This window comes from Thalassophryne amazonica, chromosome 4, assembly GCF_902500255.1.
Source record: "Thalassophryne amazonica chromosome 4, fThaAma1.1, whole genome shotgun sequence".
NCBI classification, from domain to species: domain Eukaryota; kingdom Metazoa; phylum Chordata; class Actinopteri; order Batrachoidiformes; family Batrachoididae; genus Thalassophryne; species Thalassophryne amazonica.
Genome location: NC_047106.1, coordinates 70,965,438 through 70,993,292, shown reverse-complemented (window position 1 = coordinate 70,993,292; position 27,855 = coordinate 70,965,438). Strand labels below are relative to the sequence as shown.

Here is a 27,855-nt window from a genome sequence, read left to right as displayed (position 1 = left end):
TTGTTGTGTGAGCCGCTGAAGAGGAGGTACTGCTGGCCCACTACCAAAGGGCGCCCTGCCTGAAGTGCAGGCTTCAGGCATGAGAGGGCGCTGCCGCCTCACAGGAACAGCCGGGGTGACAGCTGTCACTCATCAACTATGACAGCTGTCACCAATCACTTGGTCATCACCCACACACACAAAAGCCGGACGACATCTCCACCTCGTCGCCGAGATATCTACCTTCACGGTAAATTCTCAGCCGTTGTTGTGTTGACGCACGTACTTGTTTTCGTGTGTGTTGAACTGTTTGCAGGTGTCTTGATCGCTACTTTCAGCTGGAGGCTGGATTCGCGGATGGTGGAGGAGTGACGCACTTCACTCCTCACTCCAAACTTCAATAAGTAGGAATACAGACTCTGCATAAACTGTGTACTTGAGGTGGAGGTGTCTTTCCCACCCGACTAATACAAGAAGAACTTGCTGACTGTTTACTGGGTGTGTTTTTCACATACTCATTACTTCTGTCTTCTGCTTCCTGCCAGCAGTACCAGATCCGACAGTCGGAGACGGTGACCACCTGGGGACTCAGGACTTGGCGGCTCCAGTGTCCTTCGGGTTCGGTGGCAGTGGAAATCGTGTGGGATCCGGTTCTACTCGGGACGGACGTCTCCTATCCTCGAGCCTACCCACACGTCACTTTGTATATTTTGATTGTGAACCAAATTCTGCATTTGTCTGTATTTCGTTGTGCACATTTCACAACAGTTAAGTGTTGTATTTTTGACTCATCTATTGTCCGTTCATTTACGCCCCCTGTTGTGGGTCCGTGTCATTACACTTTCCCAACATAAGTATTTGAACACCCTGCGGTTTTGCAAGTTCTCCCACTTAGAAATCATGGAGGGGTCTGAAATTTTCATCTTAGGTGCATGTCCACTGATGATGAGACAATGAGAGACATAATCTAAAAAAAAAAAAATCCGGAAATCACAATGTATGATTTTTTTAATAATTTATTTGTATGTTACTGCTGCAAATAAGTATTTGAACACCTTAATATTTGGTACAGTAGCATTTCTTTGCAATTACAGAGGTCAAACGTTTCCTGTAGTTTTTCACCAGGTTTGCACACACTGCAGCAGGGATTTTGGTCCACTCCTCCATATAGATCTTCTCTAGATCTTTCAGGTTTGAAGTTTCAGCTCCCTCCAAAGATTTTCTATTGAGTTCAGGTCTCCTTATTTGCCCTGGCTGTGTGTTTGGGGTCATTGTCATGCTGGAAGACCCAGCCATGACCCATCTTCAATGCTCCTACTGAGGGAAGGAGGTTGTTTGCCAAAATCTCGCCGTACATGACCCCATCCATCCTCCCTTCAGTACAGTGCAGTCGTCCTGTCCCCTTTGCAGAAGAGCACCCCCAGAGTATGATGTTTCCACCCCCATGCTTCACGGTTGTGATAGTTTTCTTGGGGTTGTTCTCATCCTCTAAACATGGTAAGTGGAGTTGATTCCAAAAAGCTCTGTTTTGGTCTCATCTGACCACATGACCTTCTCCTATGTCTCCTCTGGATCATTCAGATGGTCACTGGTGAACTTCAAATAGGCCTGGACATGTGCTGGCTTGAGCAGGGGGACCTTGCTGCCCTGCAGGATTTTAAACCATGACAGCATCATGTGTTACTAATGTAATCTTTGTGACTGTGGTCCCAGCTCTCTTCAGGTCATTGACCAGGTCCTCCTCTGTAGTTCTGAGCTTTCTCAGAATCATCCTTACCCCACAAAGTGAGATCTTGCATGGAATCCCAGACCGAGGGAGATTGACAGTCCTCTTGTGTTTCTTCCCCTTTCTAATAAATAATCATAACAGTTGTCTTCTACCAAGCTGCTTGCCTGTTGTCCTGTAGTCCATCCCAGCCTTGTGCAGGTCTACAGTTTTGTCCCTGGTGTCCTGGTGGACAGGTTGGAGTGTGATTGACTGAGTGTGTAAACAGGTGTCTTTTATGCAGGTAACAAGTTCAGACAGGTGCAATTAATACAGGTAAAGAGTACAGAATAAGAGGGCTTCTTAAAGAACAATTAACAGGTCTGTGAGAGCCAGAATTCTTGCTGGTTGGTAGGTGTTCAAATACTTATTTGCAGCAGTAACATACAAATAAATGATTAAAAAAATCATACATTGTGATTTCTCTCACAGTGGACATGCACCTAAGATGAACATTTCAGACCCCTCCATGATTTCTAAGTGGGAGAACTTGCAAAATCGCAGGGTGTTCAAATACTTATTTTCCACACTGTATACGAGGTCTGTTAGAAAAGTATCCGACCTTTTTATTTTTTTCAAAAACTATATGGATTTGAATCATGTGCGCTTGCATCAGACAAGCTTGAACCTTCGTGCGCATGCGTGAGTTTTTTCACGCCTGTTGGTTGCGTCATTCGCCTGTGGGCAGGCTTTGAGTGAGCACTGGTCCACCCCCCCTCATCGGATTTTTATTGTTTAGGAATGGCGGAGCGACTGCCGCTTTGTTCCATGAAAAGTTTTTCAGAAACTCTGCCAGACAGCCAGGTGGAAACCATTTGGAAGATTCAGATGGCTTTCGGTGAAGATTCTATCGGTATCACACAGATTAAGGACCATTAAAACTGGATTAAAAACGGCCCACGCCGGCGGAGGGCGCACTGCACCCCGAGCGGCCATCGACAGGCTGGAACAAGCAGGTCACTTCCAAATTTAAGGCTCTGTTGATGCAGGATGTTGTGTGACTAGCAGAGAAGTTTCAGAAGAGGTTGGGATCAGCACTTTATCGGCACATTCCACTGTTAAAGGAGATTTTGTAATGAAAGCGTGCAGACGGATTCGCGTGTCGGGAGACAGCTGCTCATGCCGCTGGACAAACAACACCTCCGTGTTGGAAGTCTCACAGGACAAGTTGGAACATGCCCAGCTGTTAAACAATTTCTCGGATACTCACTCAACTGAAAAGCCACCGAAAGCCGTCTGAATCTTACGAATGGTTTCTAACACGGAGGTTTTTTTGTTGAGCTTTTTTTTGTTGTTGTTGAGCACGTTGGCTACGTGCCGATGCACGAAATCCTCTGCATGTCTTTCATTACAAAATCTCCTGTAACAGTGGAATGTGCCGCAAAAGTGCTATGTCCAGCTCTCTTGCCATTTCTGTGGTAGTCACACGATGTCCCGGATCAACACAGCGTTCAGTTTAGAAATGATCTGGTCGTTCCAGCCTGTCGATGGCTGCTCGGTGCGCCGTGCGCCCTCCGCCACTGTGGGCCGTCTTTAAAAAGGTTTTAACACTCCTTAATCCGTGTGACGCTGACAGAATCTTAACCGAAATTCATCTGAATCTTTCGAATGGTTTCCAACTGGCTGTCTCTAACAGTTTCTGAAAAAAATTTCATGGAGCAAAGCGGCAGCCTCTCAGCCATTTCCCTGACAATAAAAATTTGACAAGGGGGGTGGACCAGTGCTCACTCAAAGCCTGCCCACAGGCGAATGACGCAACCGACAGGCGTGAAAAAACTCACACATGCGCACGAAGGTTCAAGCTTGTCTGATGCAAGTGCCGCACGTCTGTCTCAATGTGCCAAAAAAGTGCTGATGTCCACGTCTTCCACAATTCCTGTGCTAGTCAGACCACGTCCCGGATAAAACACAGCGTCCAGTTTGGAAATGAACGGCACATTCCACTGTTACAGGAGTTTTTGTCATGGAAAGAGGAGCGGAGGAATTCCGCGCGACGCGGCGGAGCTGCATGGCGCAAAGCAACGCTGTGATGAAGCCTCACAGCACATGTTCTGGCATGTCCAGGCTCATCCACGATTTCTCGGATAGTCACACGACTGAAAAGCCACCGAAAGCCATCTGAAAGCCATCTCCAAGCTGTCCTGTGAGACCAACACGGAGGTGGTTTTGTGCCGCGCCATGAACAGCTCCGTGGCGCATCCCTCTGCTTCTCTTTCCATGAAAAAAACTCCTGTAACAGTGGAATGTGCCGAAAAAGTACTGATGTCCATGTCTCCTGCCATTTTTGTGTAAGTCAGATGACGTCCCGGATCAACAAAGCCTTCACGTTGGAAATGATCTGGTTGTTTCAGCCTGTCGATCGGCGCTCGGAGCGCGGCGCGCTCTCAGCAGCTGTGGGCGGTCTTTAAACCGGCTGGAGCACTCCTTAATCTGTGTAATCCCCATAAAATCATCCCTGAAAGCCATCTGAATTTTCCGAATGGTGTCCACCTGGAGGTCTCTCACAGTTTCTGGAAAAAATTGATGCAGCAAAGCTCCAAATCGTTCAGACATTTATTCGCAGTAAAAATCCGACGAGAGGGGTGGACCACTGCTCACATAAAGCCTGCTCACAGGTGAATGACACAACTGACAGGCGTGAAAAAACTCACGCATGCGCACGAAGATTCAAGCTTGGCTGATGCAGTCACACATGATTCAAATCCATATGGTTTTTGAAAAAAATAAAAAGGTCGGATACTTTTCTAACAGACCTCGTATACGAGGTCTCTTAGATAATAAACCGACCCTTTTATTTTTTTTTTTAACTATATGGATTTGAATGACATGCGATTACACCAATCATGCTTGAACCCTCGTGCGCATGCGTGAGTTTTTTCACGCATGTTGGTGACGTCATTTCCCTGTGGGCAGGCCTTGAGTGAGATGTGGTCCCGCCCTCTCGGCTGAATTCCTTTGTTTCACACGCTGCTCGAGACGGCGCGCGTTGCTTTATCAAAAATTTTTCTGGACCTGTGAGGAATATCCGAGTGGACACTATTCGAGAAATTAAGCTGGTTTTCTGTGAAAAGTTTAACGGCTGATGAGAGATTATGGGGTGTTTCTGTCGGTGTAAGGACTTCCCACGGAGCGGGACGTCCTGCAGCGCTTCCAGGCGCTGTCGTCGGCCTGTTTCGAGCTGATAACATCCTAATTTAAGGCTTAATTCACCCAGGACATCGTGAGAGAACAGAGAAGATTCAGAAGAGGCCGGCATGAGGAATTTATGCGGACATTCCACTGTTTAAGGACATTTTTTTAATGAAAGACGTACGCGCAAATTCGCCGAGTCGTTTCCGTGACGACTCGGCAAATCTGTGTGCGCCGCGACAGGAAAAACACCTCCGTGTTGAAAACCATTTGTAGAATTCAGGCGGCTTTTAATGGCTTTCAACAAGTGAGTAACTGAGAAATTGTTTAACAGCTTGGGCATGTTCCAACTTGCCCGTTAAGATTTCCAACAGAGGTGTTTTTCCTGCCGCGACCCCCCGCGGTCGGGTCCAGCCCGACATGCGACTCTGCCCGCACGTTCTTTCATTACAAAATGACCGTTAACAATGGAATGTCCGAATAAACTCCTCATGCCGACTTCTTCTGAAAGTTCTCTGTTCTCTGACGACTTACTGCGTCAACAGAGCCTGAAATGTGGAAGTTTTCAACTTGAAACGGCGAGACGCTGCCGCCTCGAAGCGCAGATCGCCGTCAGGCGCCGTGGACCGTCCTTAAAGCGACACTACCAGACCAAAATCTCTCATCAACCGTTAAAATTTTTACCGAAAACCAGCTGAATTTATTGAATGGTGTCCACTCAGTTGTGCCTTACAGTTTTGAAAAATTTTTTATCAAACAAAGCAACAGTCTCTGAGCCATTCCTAAACAATGAAAAAATCGACGAGCGGGTGGACGACTCCTCACTCAAAGACTGCCCACAGGCGAATGACGTAACCGACAGGCGTGAAAAAACTCTCGCATGCCCACGAGGGTTTAAGCATGTCTGATGTAATCACACGTGATTCAAATCCATATGGTTTTTGAAAAAATAATAAGGTCGGATACTTTTCTAATAGACCTCGTATATATATATACACTCAACAAAAATATAAATGCAACACTTTTGGTTTTGCTCCCATTTTGTATGAGATGAACTCAAAGATCTAAAACTTTTTCCACATACACAATATCACCATTTCCCTCAAATATTGTTCACAAACCAGTCTAAATCTGTGATAGTGAGCACTTCTCCTTTGCTGAGATAATCCATCCCACCTCACAGGTGTGCCATATCAAGATGCTGATTAGACACCATGATTAGTGCACAGGTGTGCCTTAGACTGCCCACATTAAAAGGCCACTCTGAAAGGTGCAGTTTTATCACACAGCACAATGCCACAGATGTCGCAAGATTTGAGGGAGCGTGCAATTGGCATGCTGACAGCAGGAATGTCAACCAGAGCTGTTGCTCGTTTATTGAATGTTCATTTCTCTACCATAAGCTGTCTCCAAAGGCATTTCAGAGAATTTGGCAGTACATCCAACCAGCCTCACAACCGCAGACCACGTGTAACCACACCAGCCCAGGACCTCCACATCCAGCATGTTCACCTCCAAGATCGTCTGAGACCAGCCACTCGGACAGCTGCTGAAACAATCGGTTTGCATAACCAAAGAATTTCTGCACAAACTGTCAGAAACCGTCTCAGGGAAGCTCATCTGCATGCTCGTCGTCCTCATCGGGGTCTCGACCTGACTCCAGTTCGTCGTCTTAACCGACTTGAGTGGGCAAATGCTCACATTCGCTGGCGTTTGGCACGTTGAAGAGGTGTTCTCTTCACGGATGAATCCCGGTTCACACTGTCCAGGGCAGATGGCAGACAGCGTGTGTGGCATCGTGTGGGTGAGCGGTTTTCTGATGTCAGTGTTGTGGATCGAGTGGCCCATGGTGGCGGTGAGGTTATGGTATGGGCAGGCGTCTGTTATGGACGAAGAACACAGGTGCATTTTATTGATGGCATTTTGAATGCACAGAGATACCGTGACGAGATCCTGAGGCCCATTGTTGTGCCATACATCCAAGAACATCACCTCGTGTTGCAGCAGGATAATGCACGGTCCCATGTTGCAAGGATCTGTACACAATTCATGGAAGCTGAAAATGTCCCAGTTCTTGCATGGCCGGCATACTCACCGGACATGTCACCCCTTGAGCATGTTTGGGATGCTCTGGACCGGCGTATACAACAGCGTGTACCAGTTCCTACCAATATCCAGCAACTTCGCACAGCCATTGAAGAGGAGTGGACCAACATTCCACAGGCCACAATTGACAACCTGATCAACTCTATGCGAAGGAGATGTGTTGCACTACATGAAGCAAATGGTGGTCACACCAGATACTGACTGGTATCCCCCCCCCCCCCCCAATAAAACAAAACTGCACCTTTCAGAGTGGCCTTTTATTGTGGGCAGTCTAAGGCACACCTGTGCACTAATCATGGTGTCTAATCAGCATCTTGGTATGGCACACCTGTGAGGTGGGATGGATTATCTCCGCAAAGGAGAAGTGCTCACTATCACAGATTTAGACTGGTTTGTGAACAATATTTGAGGGAAATGGTGATATTGTGTATGTGGAAAAAGTTTTAGATCTTTGAGTTCATCTCATACAAAATGGGAGCAAAACCAAAAGTGTTTCATTTATATTTTTGTTGCGTGTATATATACGAGGTCTATTAGAAAAGTATCCGACCTTATTATTTTTTTCAAAAACCATATGGATTTGAATCACGTGTGATTACATCAGACATGCTTGAACCCTCGTGGGCATGCGAGAGTTTTTTCACGCCTGTTGGTTACGTCATTTGCCTGTGGGCAGTCTTTGAGTGAGGACTCTCCCACCCTCTCGTCGTTTTTTTCATTGTTTAGGAATGGCTCAGAGACTGCTGCTTTGTTTGATCAAATTTTTTTCAAAACTGTAAGGCACAACTGAGTGGACACCAGTCGATAAATTCAGCTGGTTTTCGGTAAAAATTTTAACGGCTGATGAGAGATTTTGGTCTGGTAGTGTCGCCGTAAGGACGGCCCACGGCGTCTGACGGCGATCTGCGCTTCGAGGCAGCAGCGTCTCGCCGTTTCAGTTAAAAACTTCCACATTTCAGGCTCTGTTGACCCAGTAAGTCGTCAGAGAACAGAGAACTTTCAGAAGAAGTCGGCATGAGGAGTTTATTCGGACATTCCATTGTTAACGGACATTTTGTAATGAAAGAACATGCGGGCAGAGTCGCATGTCGGGCCGGACCCGACTGCGGGGGTTCGCGACAGGAAAAACACCTCCGTTGGAAACCTTAACGGGCAAGTTGGAACATGCCCAAGCTGTTAAACAATTTCTCAGTTACTCACTTGTTGAAAGCCATCAAAAGCCACCTGAATTTTACAAATGGTTTTCAACACGGAGGTGTTTTTCCTGTCGCGGCGCACACAGATTTGCCGAGTCGTCACGGAAACGACTCGGCAAATTTGCGCGCACGTCTTTCATTAAAAAATGTCCTTAAACAGTGGAATGTCCGCACAAAGTCCTCATGCCAGCTTAATTTCTCGAATAGTGTCCACTCGGATATTCCTCACAGGTCCAGAAAAAATTTTGATAAAGCAACACGCGCCGTCTCGAGCAGCGTGTGAAACAAAGGAATTCAGCCGAGAGGGCGGGACCACATCTCACTCAAGGCCTGCCCACAGGGAAATGACGTCACCAACGCGTGAAAAAACTCACGCATGCGCACAAGGGTTCAAGCATGATTGGTGTAATCGCATGTCATTCAAATCCATATAGTTAAAAAACAAAAATAAAAGGGTCGGTTTATTATCTAAGAGACCTCGTATAGGTATGTATGTGTGTGCGTGTGTGTATATATATACATATTCTATTTCTACCTCATTTCTTATGTCTTGTACTCTTACATAACTTACAAGTATTATTATCATTGCTTATCCTTGCACACGCTGTTTGATGAACATTTTCCTCTACTTGCACCCACCTTGTGTGTTTTCTTAAGAGCTGACATAACATGTGAATTTTTCCTCTGTGAGATCAGTAAAGTTTATCTTATCTTATAAGAGAAAGCTCTGTGACACTTTTTATTCACCCTAAGGACAGAAAGTAGTCCTGAACCCTGAGAACGCAGAGCCTGGGCCGGTACATAGGGTTTAATTAGGTCAGCTAAGTAGGGAGGTGCCAGTCTCTGAACAATTTTATAGGTTAGTAGAAGAACTTTAAAATCTGATCTCTCAGGAACCAGAAGCCAGTGAAGAGATGCCAAAATGGGTGTAATGTGGTCAAACTATCTGCTTCTTATCAAAATTCTGGCAGCAGCATTTTGAACCAATTAGAGACCCCTAATGCTGGACTGTAGTAAACCAGAAAGTAGAACAATGCAGTAGTCCAATCTAGAAGAGATAAACGCATGAATCAATGTCTCATTATCAGCCATAGACAAGATGGGAGGAATCTTCGCTATATTTCACAGGTGGAGGAAAGCAGTCCTTGTTATGCTGCGTTTACACATAGGCAGGACGCTTTACGAATGTCATATTTGTGTCATTCTTGGCACATTCCTGACATACTTAACGTGACTTAACGCATCTGAATCGGTTTCTTAATAATGCGTGTTGGTGCTTGATATTCATCATTTTCATGGAGCATGTATTTGGCTCTCACAGAAATCTTCCACAAATGTCACACACCACCCTTATTTTGCCTCATGTCATGGAGGTTGCAACATGTTGATACGTCTTGATTAGTGGTGATCCTTAATAGAGCGTAACAGCGTTCTTCTCTGACGTGCGCACAATTAAACCCTGCTGCACCGCATTCAGTTTCATTGCTGCATTATGCTGAAGAAGGACAGTGACACTAAGTCGGCTAAAAGTTTCATTCCAATGCTCCTCAGCGTGCTTTTGCAGGTGTTCCACCTGCTGCTGCTGTGCCTGATGTTTGGGAAAACGTGTGAGACAAGAGCCGCGTGGAGCCACACATCTGGCTGTCTCTGTCTCCTCCTCCTCTCTGCGCCACTCCATGGCACAGAGCCCATCTAAGCATGCAGTCACAAAGTTCTTCTGCTGTGGATTTTGAGGAGCAAACTGGAGCAATCTGAATTGTTCAGCAGCTGATGGATGAATATAGGGGTGTGTGTGGAGACAGTTCACCTCATTCACAACGTGACAGAACATAACGATGCGCTGTTACCTGCAATAGCACACAGCAGTGTCGAACATTATTTCTTGACCGTGTGTAATGGTTCCTGATAATTCTCCAGAAACACGTGTCATTAATTGTAACGCGTGGTAACAGGTTGCAGCAGTTCCTGAGGACACCTGATGCCTCTGCCTCAAATCATCACATTCGTGATCAGCGGACAAGAATGTATACTTCGTGGCATTCGTAACTTGTGGCCGTTATGTGTAAACGCAGCATAATGTCGACATCATTGACTGGTCTCTCTCTGGCGCTCCAAAACCGCTTTATATGTAAATATAACGTTTCTCACATAATATGTAATAGCTAGAGAGAAATAAACACTTGTAAAACTGAAAACGCTGTTTTTGGAACCTGATAACACCTCTGGAGTGATTTACAAGACGTTTTTCACGGACATCAGCATGCACAAAAACTGTTAATTCAAAGCTAACTTCTGCTCTTGTCAGAAGCTCATGTATGCACACACACACGCCCTTCTGCAGACACCGTTAAAACGTAAATAAAATATTATTTATGATTGACTGATTGTTTGATTGATTGAGTGTACTCTGCCATGTCAATATATGTTTGTATTTCTTCATGTGTAATTGATGTAAATAAAGTCCAAGGCAGTCAGTGACTTGCAAATGTTCACGTATCCATCCCCTGACTTGTCTGAAGAAAACTGACAACCGAGTAACTGAGAACTGATTGTTTACAGGTTTTATACCAAATCATCCCATTACTTATGCAATCATCGTGGCTTTTATATCTTTAATTTAATTATATCACGTTGTAGAGATTTGCTTTGAGTTTGAGTTTAAGGAAGATAATTTTAGAAATTTTTATATTGAGAAGCCTAACTTTCTTTTTGTATTTGGAATGGCATCAACAAATTAAAAAAAAAAAGTGAAATACCAAGGGGCTGAATATTTTTGCACATCAGTGTTGCAAAAAATCTGTTTTCACACAATGTTTTTCCAGACCTTTGACCTTGACCTTTGTCTGATCCTTTTCGAAAGTTAATTATCTCGAGATATCTGCTGAGGTAATATTCCCACCAAATTTGGTGAAAATCTGTCCAGCTGTATTTAGTTAATCATGTTCACAGGCAGACATGCACACAGGACTGATTTATCCAGTCATGTTGATCGTTGTCAAGGTGGTAGTCTTCAGCTATTCTTAAATCTGATCTGTGGGTCACCTAAGGTTTAATTTTATGTATTCATGTTAATAACATAACATCAGATATTAAATAGTAATTAATACTGTTTCAGACAACAGGAGTGAATGGCCTCGAGAAATTAAAATTTCTTTTTGGGTGTTAATATGTTTCAAAATATTAAAGAAATACACTATATGCAAACTTTAAATACATTTTAAGGGTAATAAATATAATAACTAGAGCACAGCGCTCGTACAGTGCAAACCTACCTCCGTGAACACTAGTTTCCAATTCCACAAATTTTTACCTTGGAAAAAATTATCAAGGTCAAATTCTTGTTAGAAGTGAATTTTCATAAGCAAACATATAATACTAAATATAGATCAAAGGGGTTTCAATATTAATATCAAATATCTGATAAATCCACAATATGGGTCAGATGCAGATGAAACTTAATCACACAATACCCAATGAATGTCATATTTGAAAGTGAGGTGCAGACAGATACGCATTATCACCGGACAAAGTTTGACCCAGATCTGATCCAGACTGTAGATTTTGTGGACTGTAGATTTTGAATTTAATATTGAAAAGCCACATTATATTGCAATCAAAAGTGCCTCAATCACTCTCATTTGTAACAGTGAGGTGCAACCAGGCACTCTCACTGAATAGACAGATAGAATGTAACATATTCATTCAATGGGGTTTTCAATGTTAAATTTAAATGGCCACAAAATCTGTAATCTGGATCAGATCCAGACCAAGCTTTGTCAGCCAAATAAAGGATACCATCCTACATAACACTCTCAAATATGAAAGAAATTTGATCTTTTTTTCACAGAGTTATGAATTTTTTAATATTTGTTCAATGTTAAGGATAGGGATTTTTAAATTTTTCCAAGATTTTCTTGGCTTGAATCATGCCTTGGCTATCAGGATATGAATCTTCAGTAAAAATAATAATAAAAAGAAGAAAATCATAACCATGTGTGAAATTTTGTGGGCTCCAGGCTGTTCACAAACAAACAAACAAAAAAACAGGGATGAAAACATAACCTCCTCCAGCTTCATTGGCGTAATAATAATAACAATGGCCACCCAGAAGACAGTGTGTTAAATGACCAAAATGAATACAGTGACTACCGTTTTCTAATTGTTCATTAAGATCATATAGATATTTCCGAAGGCTATCAGGATATGAACCAATGTACATGAGTTATATTCAGGTCAGCTCAGGTTGTGGAACATGCACTACTGCCGTGCGTTGTTACATCCACCACTCACTCTATGGGACTGCCTTGTGCCCTGATGGAAACCACCCAGGCAGACAATAGGGTGCATTGATGCCGACATACATTTGAACACTGCTTACATACATTTGAACACTGCTTACATACATATGAACACTGTTTTCCCGTAACAACTGCAGGGATAATGCATTCTGGATGCGCCACATGCCATACCTAACATGACCTCTAGGATCCTCTGATGATGACAAGGAGCTAGTGAATAAACTGGCTCAGTTATCACATGACGACGATATTCAAACGTGATCACATGCATTCTGTAAAGATAAGCATTTTCACGTGCACTTACAGCAGCCGCAGAGCATACCATCATGTTCTTCATTACCTCCAAGTCAATGTTAGTCTCATGTGCGCATCAGGGTCCCTTAAAGGCCAATTTATAAGGAGAGAGAGGCTGTTCTGTTTCTTTTGAAAAAAGTATGGAGGAGTAAAGGTGAAGTGTGACCAAAGAAAGTTTTTACATTCATTGATTTCCAGTTGTGATTTCACAAATTGGATTTTAATGGTTTCATGGTTTCTATTAAATGCATAGTAAGGTTGACATTAGGGCTCCTAAGTGATGTTGGGTGAACACACATTTGTGATAGCTTTCAGATAAAATGCTCTGAAGTCGTGTAAGATCTCAGGCAAATACAGTGAAGGTTTGTGACTGTCTCATCCAGGGGTGGGCAACGAGGGCCGAGACACTGCAGGTTTTCCTTGCAACCAATCACCTCAGCAGGTGGGTTGCTGATGAGCTTCTCCCTTGAACATAACCACCTGGTTGTCAATGAAATCACCTGCTGAAACACCTGAACATTAATGAAATCACCTGCTGAGGTGATTGGTAGCAAGGAAAACCTGCAGTGCTTCGGCCCTTCATGGCACATGATTGCCCATCCCTGGAATCATATAGTCGGTGCTCTCTGCTTGGGAAGCACAGATTTATTATTTTTATTTTTATGAAAGTATTATTAATTGAAGGTGCACTCTAAATGTAACCTCCTGTGACTGAGGTCAGCATCAGAATGTTGCTCATGACGTGAGTAAGGTGGAGTTAACATTATATGATTTGGTGCTGTTTAAATAAATTAAACTGAACTGACTCATGGAAGTTATGAGTAGGTGTGGCAGAAGTTACATGTAGCTTTAAATGAGCTTGTTGGTTAGTTTCTTTCATTTCCAAAACTTAGGTCTGGTGACTACAGTTAGTTAGTTAATTAGTTAGTTAGTTAAGCCTCATGCCACATCCTCAGGAAGCAGTCATTTGCTCCACAGTGAGACTGAGCTGGGCAAGGTGTTGTGGTTACAGATCCGGATGGGACCAGATTGGTACAGGTGATGGACTCAAACGCTGGGAGCAAGAACAAGAACAGGTTGTGAACGAAAAGAGCTTTATTTACAATAATAAATAACTAAGGTGCTGAGCTGGAGGAAGCCTGGAGAGCCGAGACCCGTGTCGCTAACCGAACGGTCCCCTTAAAAATCGATCTCCCCTGATGATGCGGTTCACGGATTAACACGTCGTTTCTGCTTCAAACTGCACTCCAGTCATCGTCTATCTCAGCGACAGATATCTGAAGCTTTTGTACAATAACCATTTCCACATAAATTTATCATTATTTCACCTTCCCACTGTAGCCAAGTGCTTGCTCACAGGGGGTCGTTTTGACCGTTGGGGTTTTACATAATTATTGTATGGCCTTGCCTTACAATATAAAGCGCCTTGGGGCAACTGTTTGTTGTGATTTGGCGCTATATAAAAAAATTGATTGAATTGATTGATTGATCATAAAGGGCGGCGGAAGCGATCAGAGTGCCGCGGCTACATGAGCTGCTAGCTGATGCATTCACTGCGCATCGGTCATTTCAAAGTATCACGGAATTTTGTCAGGTTTCTGCTTTAAACAGTCTTGTTTCTGCTCAAAACTGACTTTAAAATGATTTAAGAGGTTTTAAGAGGTTGGTTAATAATCCCATTAATCCATTTGATTGCTTTGGGTGAAGAGACTACATCTCAGGCATGCTGCTGTAGTCCGAAATGACACGTGCAGATGCAACCGGACCGATTTTTTAGGGACGGACTGTTCGGTCTGCAACACTGGGCCCACATATAGTGGTGGAAGTTCGGGAACCGCAGCGCACACAGGGACAGACTTGGGAGTCTGAGAATGAGCTGGAGTCCTGGAGTATATGGAGCTGGCACCAGGGAAAGGTGGGATGCAGAGAGCTGAGGACGAGGAACTTGGAGGATGGAGGAGAACAGAGGTGAGTGATTGCATCGTAACACTGGAAGCCAGTAAGTGTGCAGTGACTCTGTATCAGCTATCAAGAGTATTGGGACAGGTTCATCCAGGAGTTGGCAAGACCTCATTTACGACATTCTTTTGGTGATTAGGGATGTGGCAGGGAAAGGGAGTGAGATAACAATGATGTGGGTTTCAGCACATATAGGTATCCCAACAAATGAGAAGTTGGATAGCTTGGCCAACAAAAGCTGTGACAAAAGAAGACATAGACATCAGTATCAATCTTTCCAAAGCAGAGGGCAAGTGTATTGTATGGAGGGAAATTAACTACAATGGCTAAAACACTGGGAGAAGGAAACTAAGGGCAGACATTTATTTTCCATAGCTAGTAGAGTGACAGATTCAGTAAATAGTTGTAGAAGAAGAGGTTGAAAAGAAAGGATGAAGTCACTATTGCTAGACTGAGAATTGGTCATGCTTTCTTAGAACAGTACTCTCTTCCTCCTAGGAGGAAACCATCAGGATGCACTATGTTTGGAATGTCCACAGCCAGAGACAGGGGAGCATGTTCTCAGATATTGTAATACATTTTCTAGAGAAAGGCAAGAGCTTCTCAGAATTTAGAAGAATAGACCTGAAAGAAGTGTCTGTAGGAGGTATTTTAAGGATAGGGTCAAGTGGGAGGGGCAAGTGTTGGCTTTTAAAAAACCTGAAGACACTGGACTCTAGGATTTAGTGCTGCTATAACGGACTGATGCAGCAGGTGGCAGCACTGCAACAATAACACCTTTGTAGGGACACACAAAAAACCTTTGTAGGAACACTTCTGCTGCGACACGTCAGCTGTAGCAGTCGGAAACATTTAGATGTTACACACGCTGCACTTCCTGCTGTTTAGGTTTTTAACTGTTTTCGGACAAACGGCTGTTATTTTCGTGTATTTCTAACCATTATTAAAATGGCACGAATGTTTGTTTGGATAAACTAAAAATGAAGTGAATTCGGCTTTGATTGAGCCTCTTGAAATTGTTTTTATGCTTTGGCATGCTGATGACCTGCTGTCATTTCCAGGTATGTGTTCATATTTATGTAATGTTCGGATATTTCACTTTTTCATCGAATGTAGGTGCTCGACACATAGCAAGCCTGAGTCATTTAGCTTTCTTTTAGGCATTACATGTGTTAATGTTAGGTGAGAGTTTGTGATTGACTCAGTCATTCCTACTAATCTGATTCCTGTGTGTGTGTGTGGGGGGGGGGGGGGGGGGGGTTAAAAAAAGTCAGGAACAGTCTTGTAATAGAAAACTTCACTTCTTAAAGAGGTCATGTTGTGGGAAAAGTAACTTGTCTGAGTGTCTGAGTTTGTGATTGTCCTGGATCAAGACTCAGATCCAGGCAGTAGTAAGTGACTTCCTGAACTCACCCATCAGACGTGTATCTGTATGTGACGAACATGTTGAACTTGAAGAGACATTCACTGATCTTGACCTTTGAGATGGAGAGACACCTGCGAGGAGCTTGTAGAGTCATGAGGTCACTGCACAGAGGTATTTGGTCATGTTGATATGTTCTTCTTCCAGTAATCTACATGACCCAGAGGGGCATTATTGTACATTCGCTTAAGAACGAGGGTCCGAGTCTTCCTGTCTTACATTAAGGTTGTCAGTCTTGATGCTAGGCAGTGACTTGAGGCAACAAGTGGATGTCTTTGGTACCAGGTCTCTTCAGAGAATCCTTGGGTGGTGGTGGAATGACATTGTGTGACTGTGTGCTGCTTTGGGAGATGAAGATGAGAAGTATCACTTGCATTGTGAGGGAACGTCACCTATGACAGTTTGGCCATGTAACACTTTTCTATGGGCATAGGTTTTGTGCATTTGCTTTTGAGGGTCAGCTTCTCCATCCATTCCATTTCTATACCCTAAACAAACACATTCACACCTGCACGCACACCTACGGCCAATTTAAAGTTTCCAGTCCACCTAACCTGCATGTTTTTGGATGTGGGAGGAAGCCGGAGCACCCGGAGGGAACCCACGCAAACACAGGAAGAACATGCAAACTCCACACAGAAAGGCCACAGTTAGAAATCAATTCCATGACCTTCTTGCTGTGAGGCAACAGTGCCAACCACCAAGCCACTGTGCTGCCTGGCTCAGCTTTTCTTTAAAAAATGTATCCATTTTAATCTCAGTAGAATTCAGAGTTTTTCATGGTCACTTCATAGGTTTGCTGTACAGTTCAGCCTCTGGCTTTTTCAACAGCTCTTCCTCTCGGCAGGTTTACTGAGGGCACAACAGCTTTGATGCCCACTGCTCCACCATGGACTACTCAGATTTGATAACGCACAAGAACGGGAGACAGAGGAAACAGATCACCTCCTCCCCTATGGTTGACGGGATGCTGGACACAAGCAAAGGAGACAGATATGAATCTGGACTGCAAATAGAAGAAGCAGCACAGGCTCTTCTGAATGACTCTGACTCCGAGGACAGGAGGCATCTCAGGTCACGGCCTGGGATCCACGGAGAGTTGGGAAATGTGTTGCCCAGGTCACGGCTTGGGATCCACGGCGAGTTGGGCAACGTGTTGCTGCTTCTCTTCCTCTATGTTCTGCAGGGAGTTCCTCTGGGACTGGCTGGCAGCATCCCTCTCATCATGCAGAGTAAGAAGGTCAGCTACACAGACCAAGCTTTCTTCAGCTTTGTCTTCTGGCCGTTCAGTCTCAAACTTCTCTGGGCACCAATGGTGGATGCTCTTTACTTCAGCAGGTTTGGCAGAAGGTGAGAAGGACAGAAACGCTAGTTGGCTATTTTAATTAGTATGGATGTATGCTGCAGTATTTAAACTTTCATTGTGTTTCATTGAATTTTCTCCTTGGTTTTGTGCCATTTCACACTTGTTTGCACAGAAAGTCTTGGCTGATCCCCACACAGTACCTGCTGGGTCTCTTCATGCTCTACCTTTCCACTACAGTCAGTTCGCTTCTGGAGAGCGAGGGAGGCCGGGGGCCCAGAGTGGTCACACTCACTGCACTCTTCTTTATGCTGACCTTTTTGGCAGCCACTCAGGCAGGCATTGACAAACACTATAACATTAACATGCACACACACACAAAACCAGTGCTGTATGATTTTGTCACTTCACAGGGCATTGCATCATTCCCTGAATGTTGTTGTCCGTTTGGGTACTCCCGTTTTGCGTTTGGGGTCACCACAGCGGATACAGCGAGATCCGCACTGGTAGTTGACACAAGATTTACGCCGGATGCTCTTCCTGATGCAACTCCAGTTTTACCTGGAGGAACACACACAGCTGCTGATGTTCCAAAGAGGTCTCCCATCCAAGTACTAACCATGTCCTGCACTGGTTAGCTTCTGAGATCTGACAGGATCAGGCTGACACAGAGCAGATCGGCTGTGCATCATTCCCTGAATATGTTCCCTAAAAATTTACTAAAGTTACATTATGCTGAATTTCTTCCACTAAGCCAGTGTTTTGTTTTATTTTAAATTCCGGTCCTTTTGTCTGAGCTCATGATGGGCCGAATGCACTTGAATGAGCTAATTAGCTGTAGCTAGTGCTAGGAGAGATGTAAAATATGCAGCCTATGAGGATCAAGGTTGAAAACCACACTCTTACTCTGTCTTAATCTCCAAATTAACTTCATCAGCCTGAACTCATAGGCCCAGTGTACTTACAGTTTGATCAAAATAAGTTATGTGTTCAAGATGTTGTGCTGAGACAAACATAATCACAAGAGTGGACACCTCTGGTGGTGTTGCTAATGAACCGATTTATTTACATATTCATTTCCTCCTTTGGGAAGTGTGTTGTAAAATGTGACTGTGAAGAAGTCACAAGTTCAAATGTGATGCTTTTTTTGGAGGGGTTTTTTTTTGGTCAGTTTGTCCTGTGTTGTTTGTATTGCTCTCAAAATTTAGAATTTCTTGTTAACAAAGTTGGGTGGAGGTTATGTTTTCACTTGTATTTGTTTGTTTGTCTGTTTGTGAACAGCCTGGAGCCCACAATTTTTCATATATCATAATGAAACTTTTACTGAAGATTCATATTATGATAGGCAGGAACTGATTACATTTTCAAGGTCATAGGTTTAAGTCAGGAAAACTCTTGGAAAATTGGAAAAATCCCTATCGTTAACATTGAATGAATTTTCAAAGTTTGATCTGGATCTGATCCAGATTACATATTTTGTGGCCATTTAAATTTAACATTGAAAACCCCATTTAATGTATATTTTACATTATATCTTAATCAAACGTGCCCCAGTCACTCTGATATTTGAAAGTGAGGTGCAGCACTGGTACTCACTATCACTTGACAAAGTTTGATCCAGATCTGATTTGGATTATGGATTTTGTGGACATTTGAATTTAATATTGAAAAGCCCTTTTGGTCTATATTTTGCATTATATCTCAGTCAATAGTGCCTCAGTGTTGGGTATTTTCTCCTCCAAACATTCTTCAAACTTTTAACAAGACAGAGTCAAGAACCACCAGTGAGACAGAAAGTCAAATTTAGCTCGCGAGGAGTGCAAACAGTCCATACACGTAGTACCACTGAAAGCACTAAGGACTGTTGCGCCTGCTCACTCTTTTTATTAGGAAAACCTACCCACAGCGTGAAACTTGTCCTAAGGGGGGGGGGGGGGGGGGGGGGGGGGGAGGAGAACGCATGACAAGTTTCTTCAAGTAAAACAAACACATGCGTCAATAAGTGCAGCTGCGTGGAGAAACAGTTTCTTTCCTTTAATCTTATCATCAAAGGTCAGCACATCCCGTTCTTGCAGGCTCTTCTGTTGCACTTATCATCTGTTCTGCATCACAAATTCACAACAGTCAAAACTGACCTCAGCATACTATCTTCACTCCCAGTTCAGACTGACCTCAGCATACTTAAGACAAAGTTGAATAACAAGTACATTATCAGGGTTATTTTGAAGACAGACAGGTACAAAGCAGCACAATAACATTTTCATCAGAAAGAAGACAAAGGTACAAATGTTTAACAGTGATAACATATATATATATAAAATCTGTAACACTCAGTCACTCTCATTTTTCTGTTATAGATTTACCTACACCACCAAAATTGGATGGAGGTTCCAATTTTATGCCTGTTTGTCTATCTTCCAGTTATCAGTCAGAAACCAAGTGCCAAAAAGCAAGTTGTGCATAGCAAAGATAACCAATGTTCTGTGAAAATTATCTCAAAAAGAATTCAGAAACCAAAGAGTTGGAAACACGAGTTGGCTCATATTCTACTTGATAGGCTGGAAAATCACTTTGGGATTACTCAGAGTGCCCTTGCATGGTTGACGTCATACTTGACTAGTCGTTCTTACTGTTTTGCACAGTAACACTACCTCTAACCTTAGTGACATGAAATTTGGGGTTCCACAGGGATCCATCTTAGGCCCCCTCTTTTCTCCCTTTATATAGCACCCCTTGGGCACATATTGCGGCATTTTGGGATTACCTTTCACTGCTATGCTGATGATACTCAGTTATATATGCTGATAACTGCTGATAATCTCATTCACATAAACTCCTTAGATTGCCTTACATCAATGAGAAGTTAGATGTCTAGAAACTTCCTACTTTTAAACTCTGATAAGACTGAAATAATGGTTCTTGGTCCAGTGAGACATCAGCATCAACTTGGCCAGTTAAAGCTTAGCCTAGGCTTGTGTGTCATACATCACACTGACAAACTGAGGAACCTTGGGGTAATTTTTGATCCTACATTGTCCTTTGACCTCCACATTAGAGATAATACAAGGACTGCTTTCTTCCACCTGCAAAATATAGCGAAGATTCGTCTCATCCTGTCTATGGCTGATGCTGAGACCCTGATCCATGCATTTATCTCCTCTAGATTGGACTACTGCAATGTTCTATTTTCTGGTTTACCGCAGTCCAGCATTAGGGCTCTCCAAAATGCTGCAGCCAGACTTGTGACATGAAGCAAAAAGTTCGACCACATTACACCCATTTTGGCATCCCTTCACTGGCTTCCTGTCCCAGCGAGATTAGATTTTAAGGTTCTGCTATTAGTCTATAAAATTGTTCATGGACTGGCACCTCCATACCTAGCTGACCTAATAAAACCCTATGTACTGGCCTGGGCTTTGCGTTCTCAGGGTGCAGGACTACTTTGTGTCCCTGGGGTGAATAAGAGCTTTCTCTTATCGTGCCCCTGTTCTGTGGAATGATCTCCCTGCGTCAATAAAACAGTCAGATTCTGTGGAGACTTTCAAGTCCAGACTTAAGACGTACTTATTTTCACTTTTGTATGGCTAGCATACTGGCATAGTACAGTCTGCGCTTTTTACTCTTTTAATTAATTTTATTAGGAAACGGAGTGGGCCACGGCCTCAACTTGTCTAAATTCTGGGTCTGTTAGTGAAGCTTAGTGCTAGTGGCCGGCGATCACCTTAGTATGTACTGTTTTTCTTGTTGTTTAATGCTGACAAATTATACAGTTTTTCTTGTCTTTCTGATGCCTGATTCTGTTTTTTCTCTCTGTTTAAGGTGCAGCTCCATCCAGAGATGGGTGTGGTATTTGTGCTGAAAACCCTCCTGTCCTGTGCACCAACAGCATTTCTTGTATATTCGTTTTGTGAATTGTTCTTTAAATTGTGTCTGTAGCATGGCCCAAGCAGAGGGCCACCCCTTTGAGTCTGGTCTGCTTGAGGTTTCTTCCTCAGAGGGAGTTTTTCCTTACCACTGCTGCTCTGGGGATTATTAAGGTTAGACCTTACTTGGGTGAAGCGCCTTGAGGCAACTCTGTTGTGATTTGGCGCTATATAAATAAAAATAAATTGAAAAATTGAATTGAAATTGAAAAAAAAAAAAAACTGACACCACCACAGAAAACTTTGATTCAAGTGCATGAACTAAATACATACTGCTGACATTTGATCACATCTAATTTAGCTTATGAAAATTTTCAAGGTCAAAGTCCTGTTAGAAGTGGTTCTAACAGGACTTTGACCTTGAAAAAGTTTTTCCAAGGTAAAATTTTGTGGAATTGGAAACTAGTGTTGGCAGAGGTTTGTGCTCTAGTTATTCTGACTCATTCTAAGTAGCAACTACAGGCAAGAGAAAAGAGAATCAAGTCAGCAGACACACACTGCAAACACTCACTCACTCATCTTCAACCGCTTTTCCGGGTTCGAGTCGCGGGACACTGCAAACAGTGTCAGAAAAATGATAGAAAGCACAGAACATAATGAAGTTTGTCAGTCATTTAAAAAGTTAAGATTTCACACACATAGAAAAGCGGCTGTCATCCTTTCGCAACTTCAGCCACATTGATTGCAGACTGGCTGCAGCAGATAGATGGTTATTTTAGAGATGTGGGGATGGACCGGTTTTGTGCCTGGGTGGTTGCCATCCAGGACCCAGGTGTTGGTGGATGCAGTGAAGCGTGGCACCAGCAACATGCTCCCAGACTTGACTTGATTGCAGATGAGCGCAGTTATCAAAGTCCAAAATCCTTCATGCATGGATTGGTGGCTTCCCTCGCTCATCATCTTCTTACACAGTCACTCAATTTTTAGGGCTTCCATCTCCAGACAGATTTACCACAGACTACCACACTGTATTTCTTAACGATTGATGGAAATAAGAGACATATTCAGTGACTTGCAAAGGTTGATATGTCCATCCCTTGACTTGTTGAAAGAAAACTGGCTGTAAAAGTCATATTGTGTTCAGAATAAGTCTTGTATGTACTGTAGTTTGACCAGCGACTGTCCTGTAATGAGACTCGCTCCTCTGTTTTCAAGGACATCGCTGTGGATGGCTGGGCCCTGACCATGTTATCTCGAGAGAACGTGGGTTATGCATCCACGTGTAACTCCGTGGGCCAAACAGCTGGCTACTTCTGCGGCAACGTGCTTTTCCTTGCACTGGAGTCGACTGAGTTTTGCAACAAATACCTGAGGACGGAGCCCAGGGACACTGGCATCGTCACCTTATCGGGTATCTCTGTGCACAACATTAAATCATCTCTGATTTCATAAATGAGTGAAATGCTTTTTTTTTTTTTTTTTTTTTTGCAGTCTGTAGTTTTAACTCTGAAATTGCATTTATGTCACAGAAGGAAACTGATGACTTCCATTCTGTTCTGCTGTAGACTTCTTATTTTGGGGGGGAATGTTGTTCTTGGTTTCCACGACTCTGGTCGCTATCTTGAAAAAGGAGAACAACCACGGCAGAGGACAGAGGAGTGTTCAGGAGGAGACAGAGGGGGTCATGGAAACCTACAAGTTGTTGCTCTCCATCATTAAGATGCCCGCAGTGTTCACCTTCTGTTTGCTGCTCCTCACCGCTAAGGTATTGGAGTAGTGATTTGGATCGTGTACATTGTTACTGTCAATGTACTTTTAACAAATACGATCTTATTTTTGTTTTCAGTCCATAAGTGAAGTCAGCCAGTTTATAGAAAATAAATAGTTGGCAAGTTGCTGTTTGCATGTTTGTGTGGAACTACAGTTTCATGTGTGTGTGTTTTGCAGATGGGTTTCTGTGCAGCAGACGCAGTGACGGGTCTTAAGCTGGTGGAGGCTGGTGTTCCCAAGGAGCAGTTGGCATTGCTGGCAGTGCCCATGGTGCCCCTGCAGATCTTGTTACCAGTGATGATCAGTAAATACACGGCAGGACCCCGACCTCTGGATGTTTTCTACAAAGCCTTCCCTTTTAGGTCATAAAAACACACAGGGGCTCAAACTCCTGCGTAGACAGGAATGTGGAGTTTTTAGAAAATAAAAGAAGATGCTTACAGCTGATAAACTGCATGCTAACTGTGTTGCTGTTCTGTGGTTGCAGGTTACTCATAGGCCTGGAGTATGCCCTGCTGGTGTGGTGGACCCCCAGTGTGAAACAAGAGGGAGGGTTCCCTGTATACTATTATGCCATAGTTGTTCTTAGCTACGCCTTGCATCAGGTCTGCAATATTTTATTTTTTCCCTACACCCTATGCATGCTTTTCTTGTTTTTTAAAGGGGTCATATTTTGCATACGTATGTACACCTTTATGTTGCCAGCGTTGAGATCTATTATTACATGTCAAAAATACACTTTGCTCTTCCTGTAATCAGAAGTTTGGCAATTTCTGCTTTTGGCCTCTCTTATGGTTCTCTCTCACGTTTAACACAAACTCTCCTGTTATTGTCATGTTGACGCTTGTGTGAAGCACCTTGTTGTGATTTGGTGCTATATAAATGAAAGTAAATTGAATTGAATTGAAATTGGCAATTATGGCACTATGTGAGTACATGTAATTATAAAAGCAATGGTATACTTTTGGGGTGTTCTTGACCCCGCCCAAATCATGTTTCCGGTCTGCCTTTGCCACTGACCGGTATCGAAAGTGTACTATGCTGACAACATCCATGCAGTTAACATACTAATAATTTGTAGTTTATTGCATTGTTTAAAAAAGGACACCAGTCTGTCACAGGGCCATATATAGACAAACAAACACATACACACTGGCATGCACACCTACGGACAATTTAAAGTTTCCAGTCCACCTAACCTGCATGTCTTTAGATGTGGAGCACCCGGAGAGAACCCAAGGAAACATGGGGAGAACACGCAAACTCCACACAGAAAGGGTGGCAAACAATCCCACAACCTTCTTGCTATGAGGCAGCAGTGCTAACCACTAAGCCAACGTGCTGCACTGGTCTATACAACACGATCCAACTTAAATTAAAAATATGAAAGTCAAAATAAGAGGTTGCATAATTACAGTTTATTTTAACACATCTAAACCAACCTTTACAGCCAGGTTTCTTTAAACTTGTCATTGGAGAGATCATAGTACATTTTCAAATTTGTGCAACCTTGTGGTCAAGTAAAACAGAGACAGAATTCAATTTTTAAGGACAGGCCGCAACCTATTGATTTGGAATTGTTTTTCATGAAGGTCATTAAAGAAAGTAAATGTGATAAAATGATTTCAAACTTCTACAAATGTTTACAATCTACTATGCTGGGGGGTGCTCTTGAGTTAAGGGAGGGGTGGGAATTAGAAATGAACATTGTAATTGATGATCAAGAATGGGAGTTGGTGTGTGAGAGTGGACACAAATTAACTAACGGTTCAACGTGGAAAGAATTTTTTTGGAAAGTGAACATGAGATACTTTTGAACTCCATTTATAATTTTCATGACACTAAAACTAATTTGTGTTGGAGACAATGTGGCCAAATTTGGGATCGCACACACATTTTCTGGGATTGTCCAAAGCTCAAATCATTTTGGGAGGGAATTAGGAAGGAAATTTCAATATTTATGTTGATTTGAACCTCCTTTCCTTTGTCCTCGGAGTGCTCTCGGGTGATTTACTAAGCAAAGAAATTTGTACCTATTTAGGGTACTGGTGGCTAAGAAATGATCACTGTATCCTGGTATAAACCTTTACCACCTACAGTAAACCAGTGGAAAAAGAGAACGGTGATGGTTTATTATGGAGAAGATAACCGCTAAACTAAACCTGACAGTTAAGAAAAGCTGGAACCCACGGATCATACATTTAGATTTGACCCTATAGTGTTAACTTTTGTGTTAAAGCAATATATTTTATTTTGTTTATTTAATGGTATGTTAAAATATTGTCCCTTCTTCAATAATATCATGATTATGTATTTTTCTAAATTGTAAAGAGAGAACACATGGTACCAGTATTCCAAGACTACAGTGCCACCCTAGCAATGTTTCAATTTCAATTTATTTTCATTTATATAGCACCAAATCACAACAGAGTTGCCTCAAGGCGCCTCACACAAGTAAGGTCTAACCTTACTAATCCCCAGAGCAGCAGTGGTAAGGAAAAACTCCTTCTGAGGAAGAAACCTCAAGCAGACCAGACTCAAAGGGGTGACCCTCTGCTTGGGCCATGCTACAGACATGGCCCAAGCCAAGACATGTTCTTGTTTTTTATTTTGTTTATTTTATTTTATTACTTGGTATCAAAACTGGATTAATGGCTTGAAATGTAAAGGAGATGCCATGGAAATGGTAATGCGAAGCCTTAAATTTGAATAAAACATTCTAAATTAACTCAGATAAATACTAATATTCAATATAAATATGGAATATTCAAGGAAAACGCTGTAAAAGTGATGATTTGATTGTTACACTAAAGCATTCAGTTACATATGTAATCAGTTATTTTGGCTTTTGTATTTTTTTAATCATATGTAGCTTTTTCACTACGCGATAAAAAAGGCATAAATGTATTCAGTTTTAATCCTTAAGAACCAAATTTTTAGCTATAATGAATAAACGGTGTGTAAAAGCCAACGCGTTCATGCACTCTCTAGCAGCACTGCAGTAGCTAGTACCCAGTGTAAACAGGTGCTGTGCCTGTTTCCGCTCTACTTTAAACTGCTTAATTTTTCACTGAACCACTTTTTTCATTTTATGACAGCCAAGGTTGCTCCTTGTTTGTGATTTTCATAGACAGGATTACAAAGCACATTCAGGGACTGGAAGGTGTCAAGGTGGTGACATCAGAATTACATTGCTGCTGTTTGCGGATGATGTGGTTCTGTTGGCTTTACCAGGGAGTGACCTCTGATGTGCACAGGGCAGGTTTGAGGATGAGTGTGAAGGGACTGGGATGAGAATCAGCACCTCCAAATCTGAGACTGTGGTCCTCTGCCAGAAAAGTGTGTTGTGATTGAATTGGTAGTTATTGGCCCAAGTGCAGGAGTTCAGGTATCTCTGGGTTTTGGTCACAAGTGGGCGTAAGATGGAGGGTGAGACTGACAGACTGATTGGGGCTGCATTTGAGGTCCTGCAGATGCTGTACCAGACCGTTACGGTGAAGAGAGAGCTGAGCCAGAAGGCGAGACTCTCAATTTACTCATCTGTTTACATCTTATACAAGCCTTTAGTCATGAACTTTGTGTAATGACCGAAACAATGAGATCGCGGCTCAAAGAAGTGTAAATTGGGTTCCTCCGTACGGTACCTGTGCTTATACTGAGGGACAAGTTATAGCTGTTCTGTGTTGTAACTCATTATATTTGTTGTTTGACCTCAGGTGGCGCTCTACAGTATGTACGTGGCCTGCATGGCTTTCCATGCCAAAGTAAGCGACCCGCTCATTGGCGGGACCTACATGACTCTGCTGAACACTGTCACTAACCTGGGGGGGAACTGGCCCTCCACGGTGGCCCTGTGGCTCGTGGACCCGCTAACCTCAAAGGAGTGCCAAGGAGCTGTTGGGCAGAGCTGCGGGTCTGTAGAGAAAGCAGCGGTAAGTAATACAATGTGTGCACGTGAGATCATCTTCAGATTCTAAACTAAGCGGTCTTCTTCTGTGCCCGTTTCCAGCAGTGTGTTAAGGAGGGCGGAGCTTGTGTGACAACACTGGACGGCTATTATGTGGAGTCTGTGGTGTGCGTGGTGATTGGATTTGCCTGGTGGTTGTGGCTAGGAAAGAAAATGAAGCAGCTGCAGGAGCAGAGCCCTGCTGCATGGAAGTGCAGACTGGACAAGTGACGTCATCGGCAGCACAGACTCCTCCTGAAGGACGGCTGCAGGTTCGGCTCCAAAATAACTGGACAAATAAGAAAACCCCTCCTACCTGTGTGGGTCAGTTCATCCAGTTCACCAGCTGCTAGAAGACAGAAGCACTCACATTTTATCACTCATCACCTTAAATCTGGTGAAAGAAAAAAATCCCTGCAATCTGCATCTTAGATGCATTTGTTCAAAGAAAATAAAAGATTTAAATGTTAAATTATTTTTCATGTCAAACCAAAATGTTCTATTTCACTCAGTATAGCCAAAATACAGTAGGGTGAGGTTATAACGCACCGTTAGATAATACTGCAGGCTTATTTTAGCCTGTGTGGATGTTGTGCTGCAGTTCTCTAACAAAATATTAGTTATTTGATTCACTGTGGAAACCTCAGTGTGCACATGCTGGAGTCGTTTGCAGGCCTGTCGTTTATTTTGTGTGACAGTACAGGGAAATGCAGGCAAAAGCAATACCACATGCACCATTCTGCACCAGTTGTTGGCTTATTTGCTTTTATTCAATGTAGGCAGTTAAATTGGTGTACTAAAAAAACATTCAGTTTCAGGTTTTT

At 43.0% G+C, this 27,855-nt stretch overlaps 1 protein-coding gene across 2 annotated transcripts; it reads left to right on the top strand.

Moving 5' to 3' along the window:
- Window positions 1-112: 112 nt before the first annotated feature.
- Window positions 113-27,828, top strand: slc33a1 (solute carrier family 33 member 1). 2 transcript variants are annotated; one of them, XM_034168095.1, is made up of 10 exons: window positions 113-124; window positions 1,703-1,714; window positions 16,997-17,499; window positions 17,628-17,787; window positions 22,531-22,726; window positions 22,881-23,080; window positions 23,263-23,447; window positions 23,573-23,690; window positions 26,802-27,017; window positions 27,095-27,828. In XM_034168095.1, exons 3-10 carry the CDS (start codon window positions 17,039-17,041, stop codon window positions 27,260-27,262), a joined length of 1,704 nt encoding a protein of 567 aa, XP_034023986.1. In that variant the 5' UTR covers window positions 113-124; window positions 1,703-1,714; window positions 16,997-17,038; the 3' UTR covers window positions 27,263-27,828. The 2 variants fall into 2 exon arrangements, with proteins under 2 accessions (XP_034023986.1, XP_034023984.1); XM_034168093.1 differs by lacking the exons at window positions 113-124; window positions 1,703-1,714 and adding an exon at window positions 15,605-15,787.
- The last annotated feature ends 27 nt before the right edge of the window (window positions 27,829-27,855 follow it).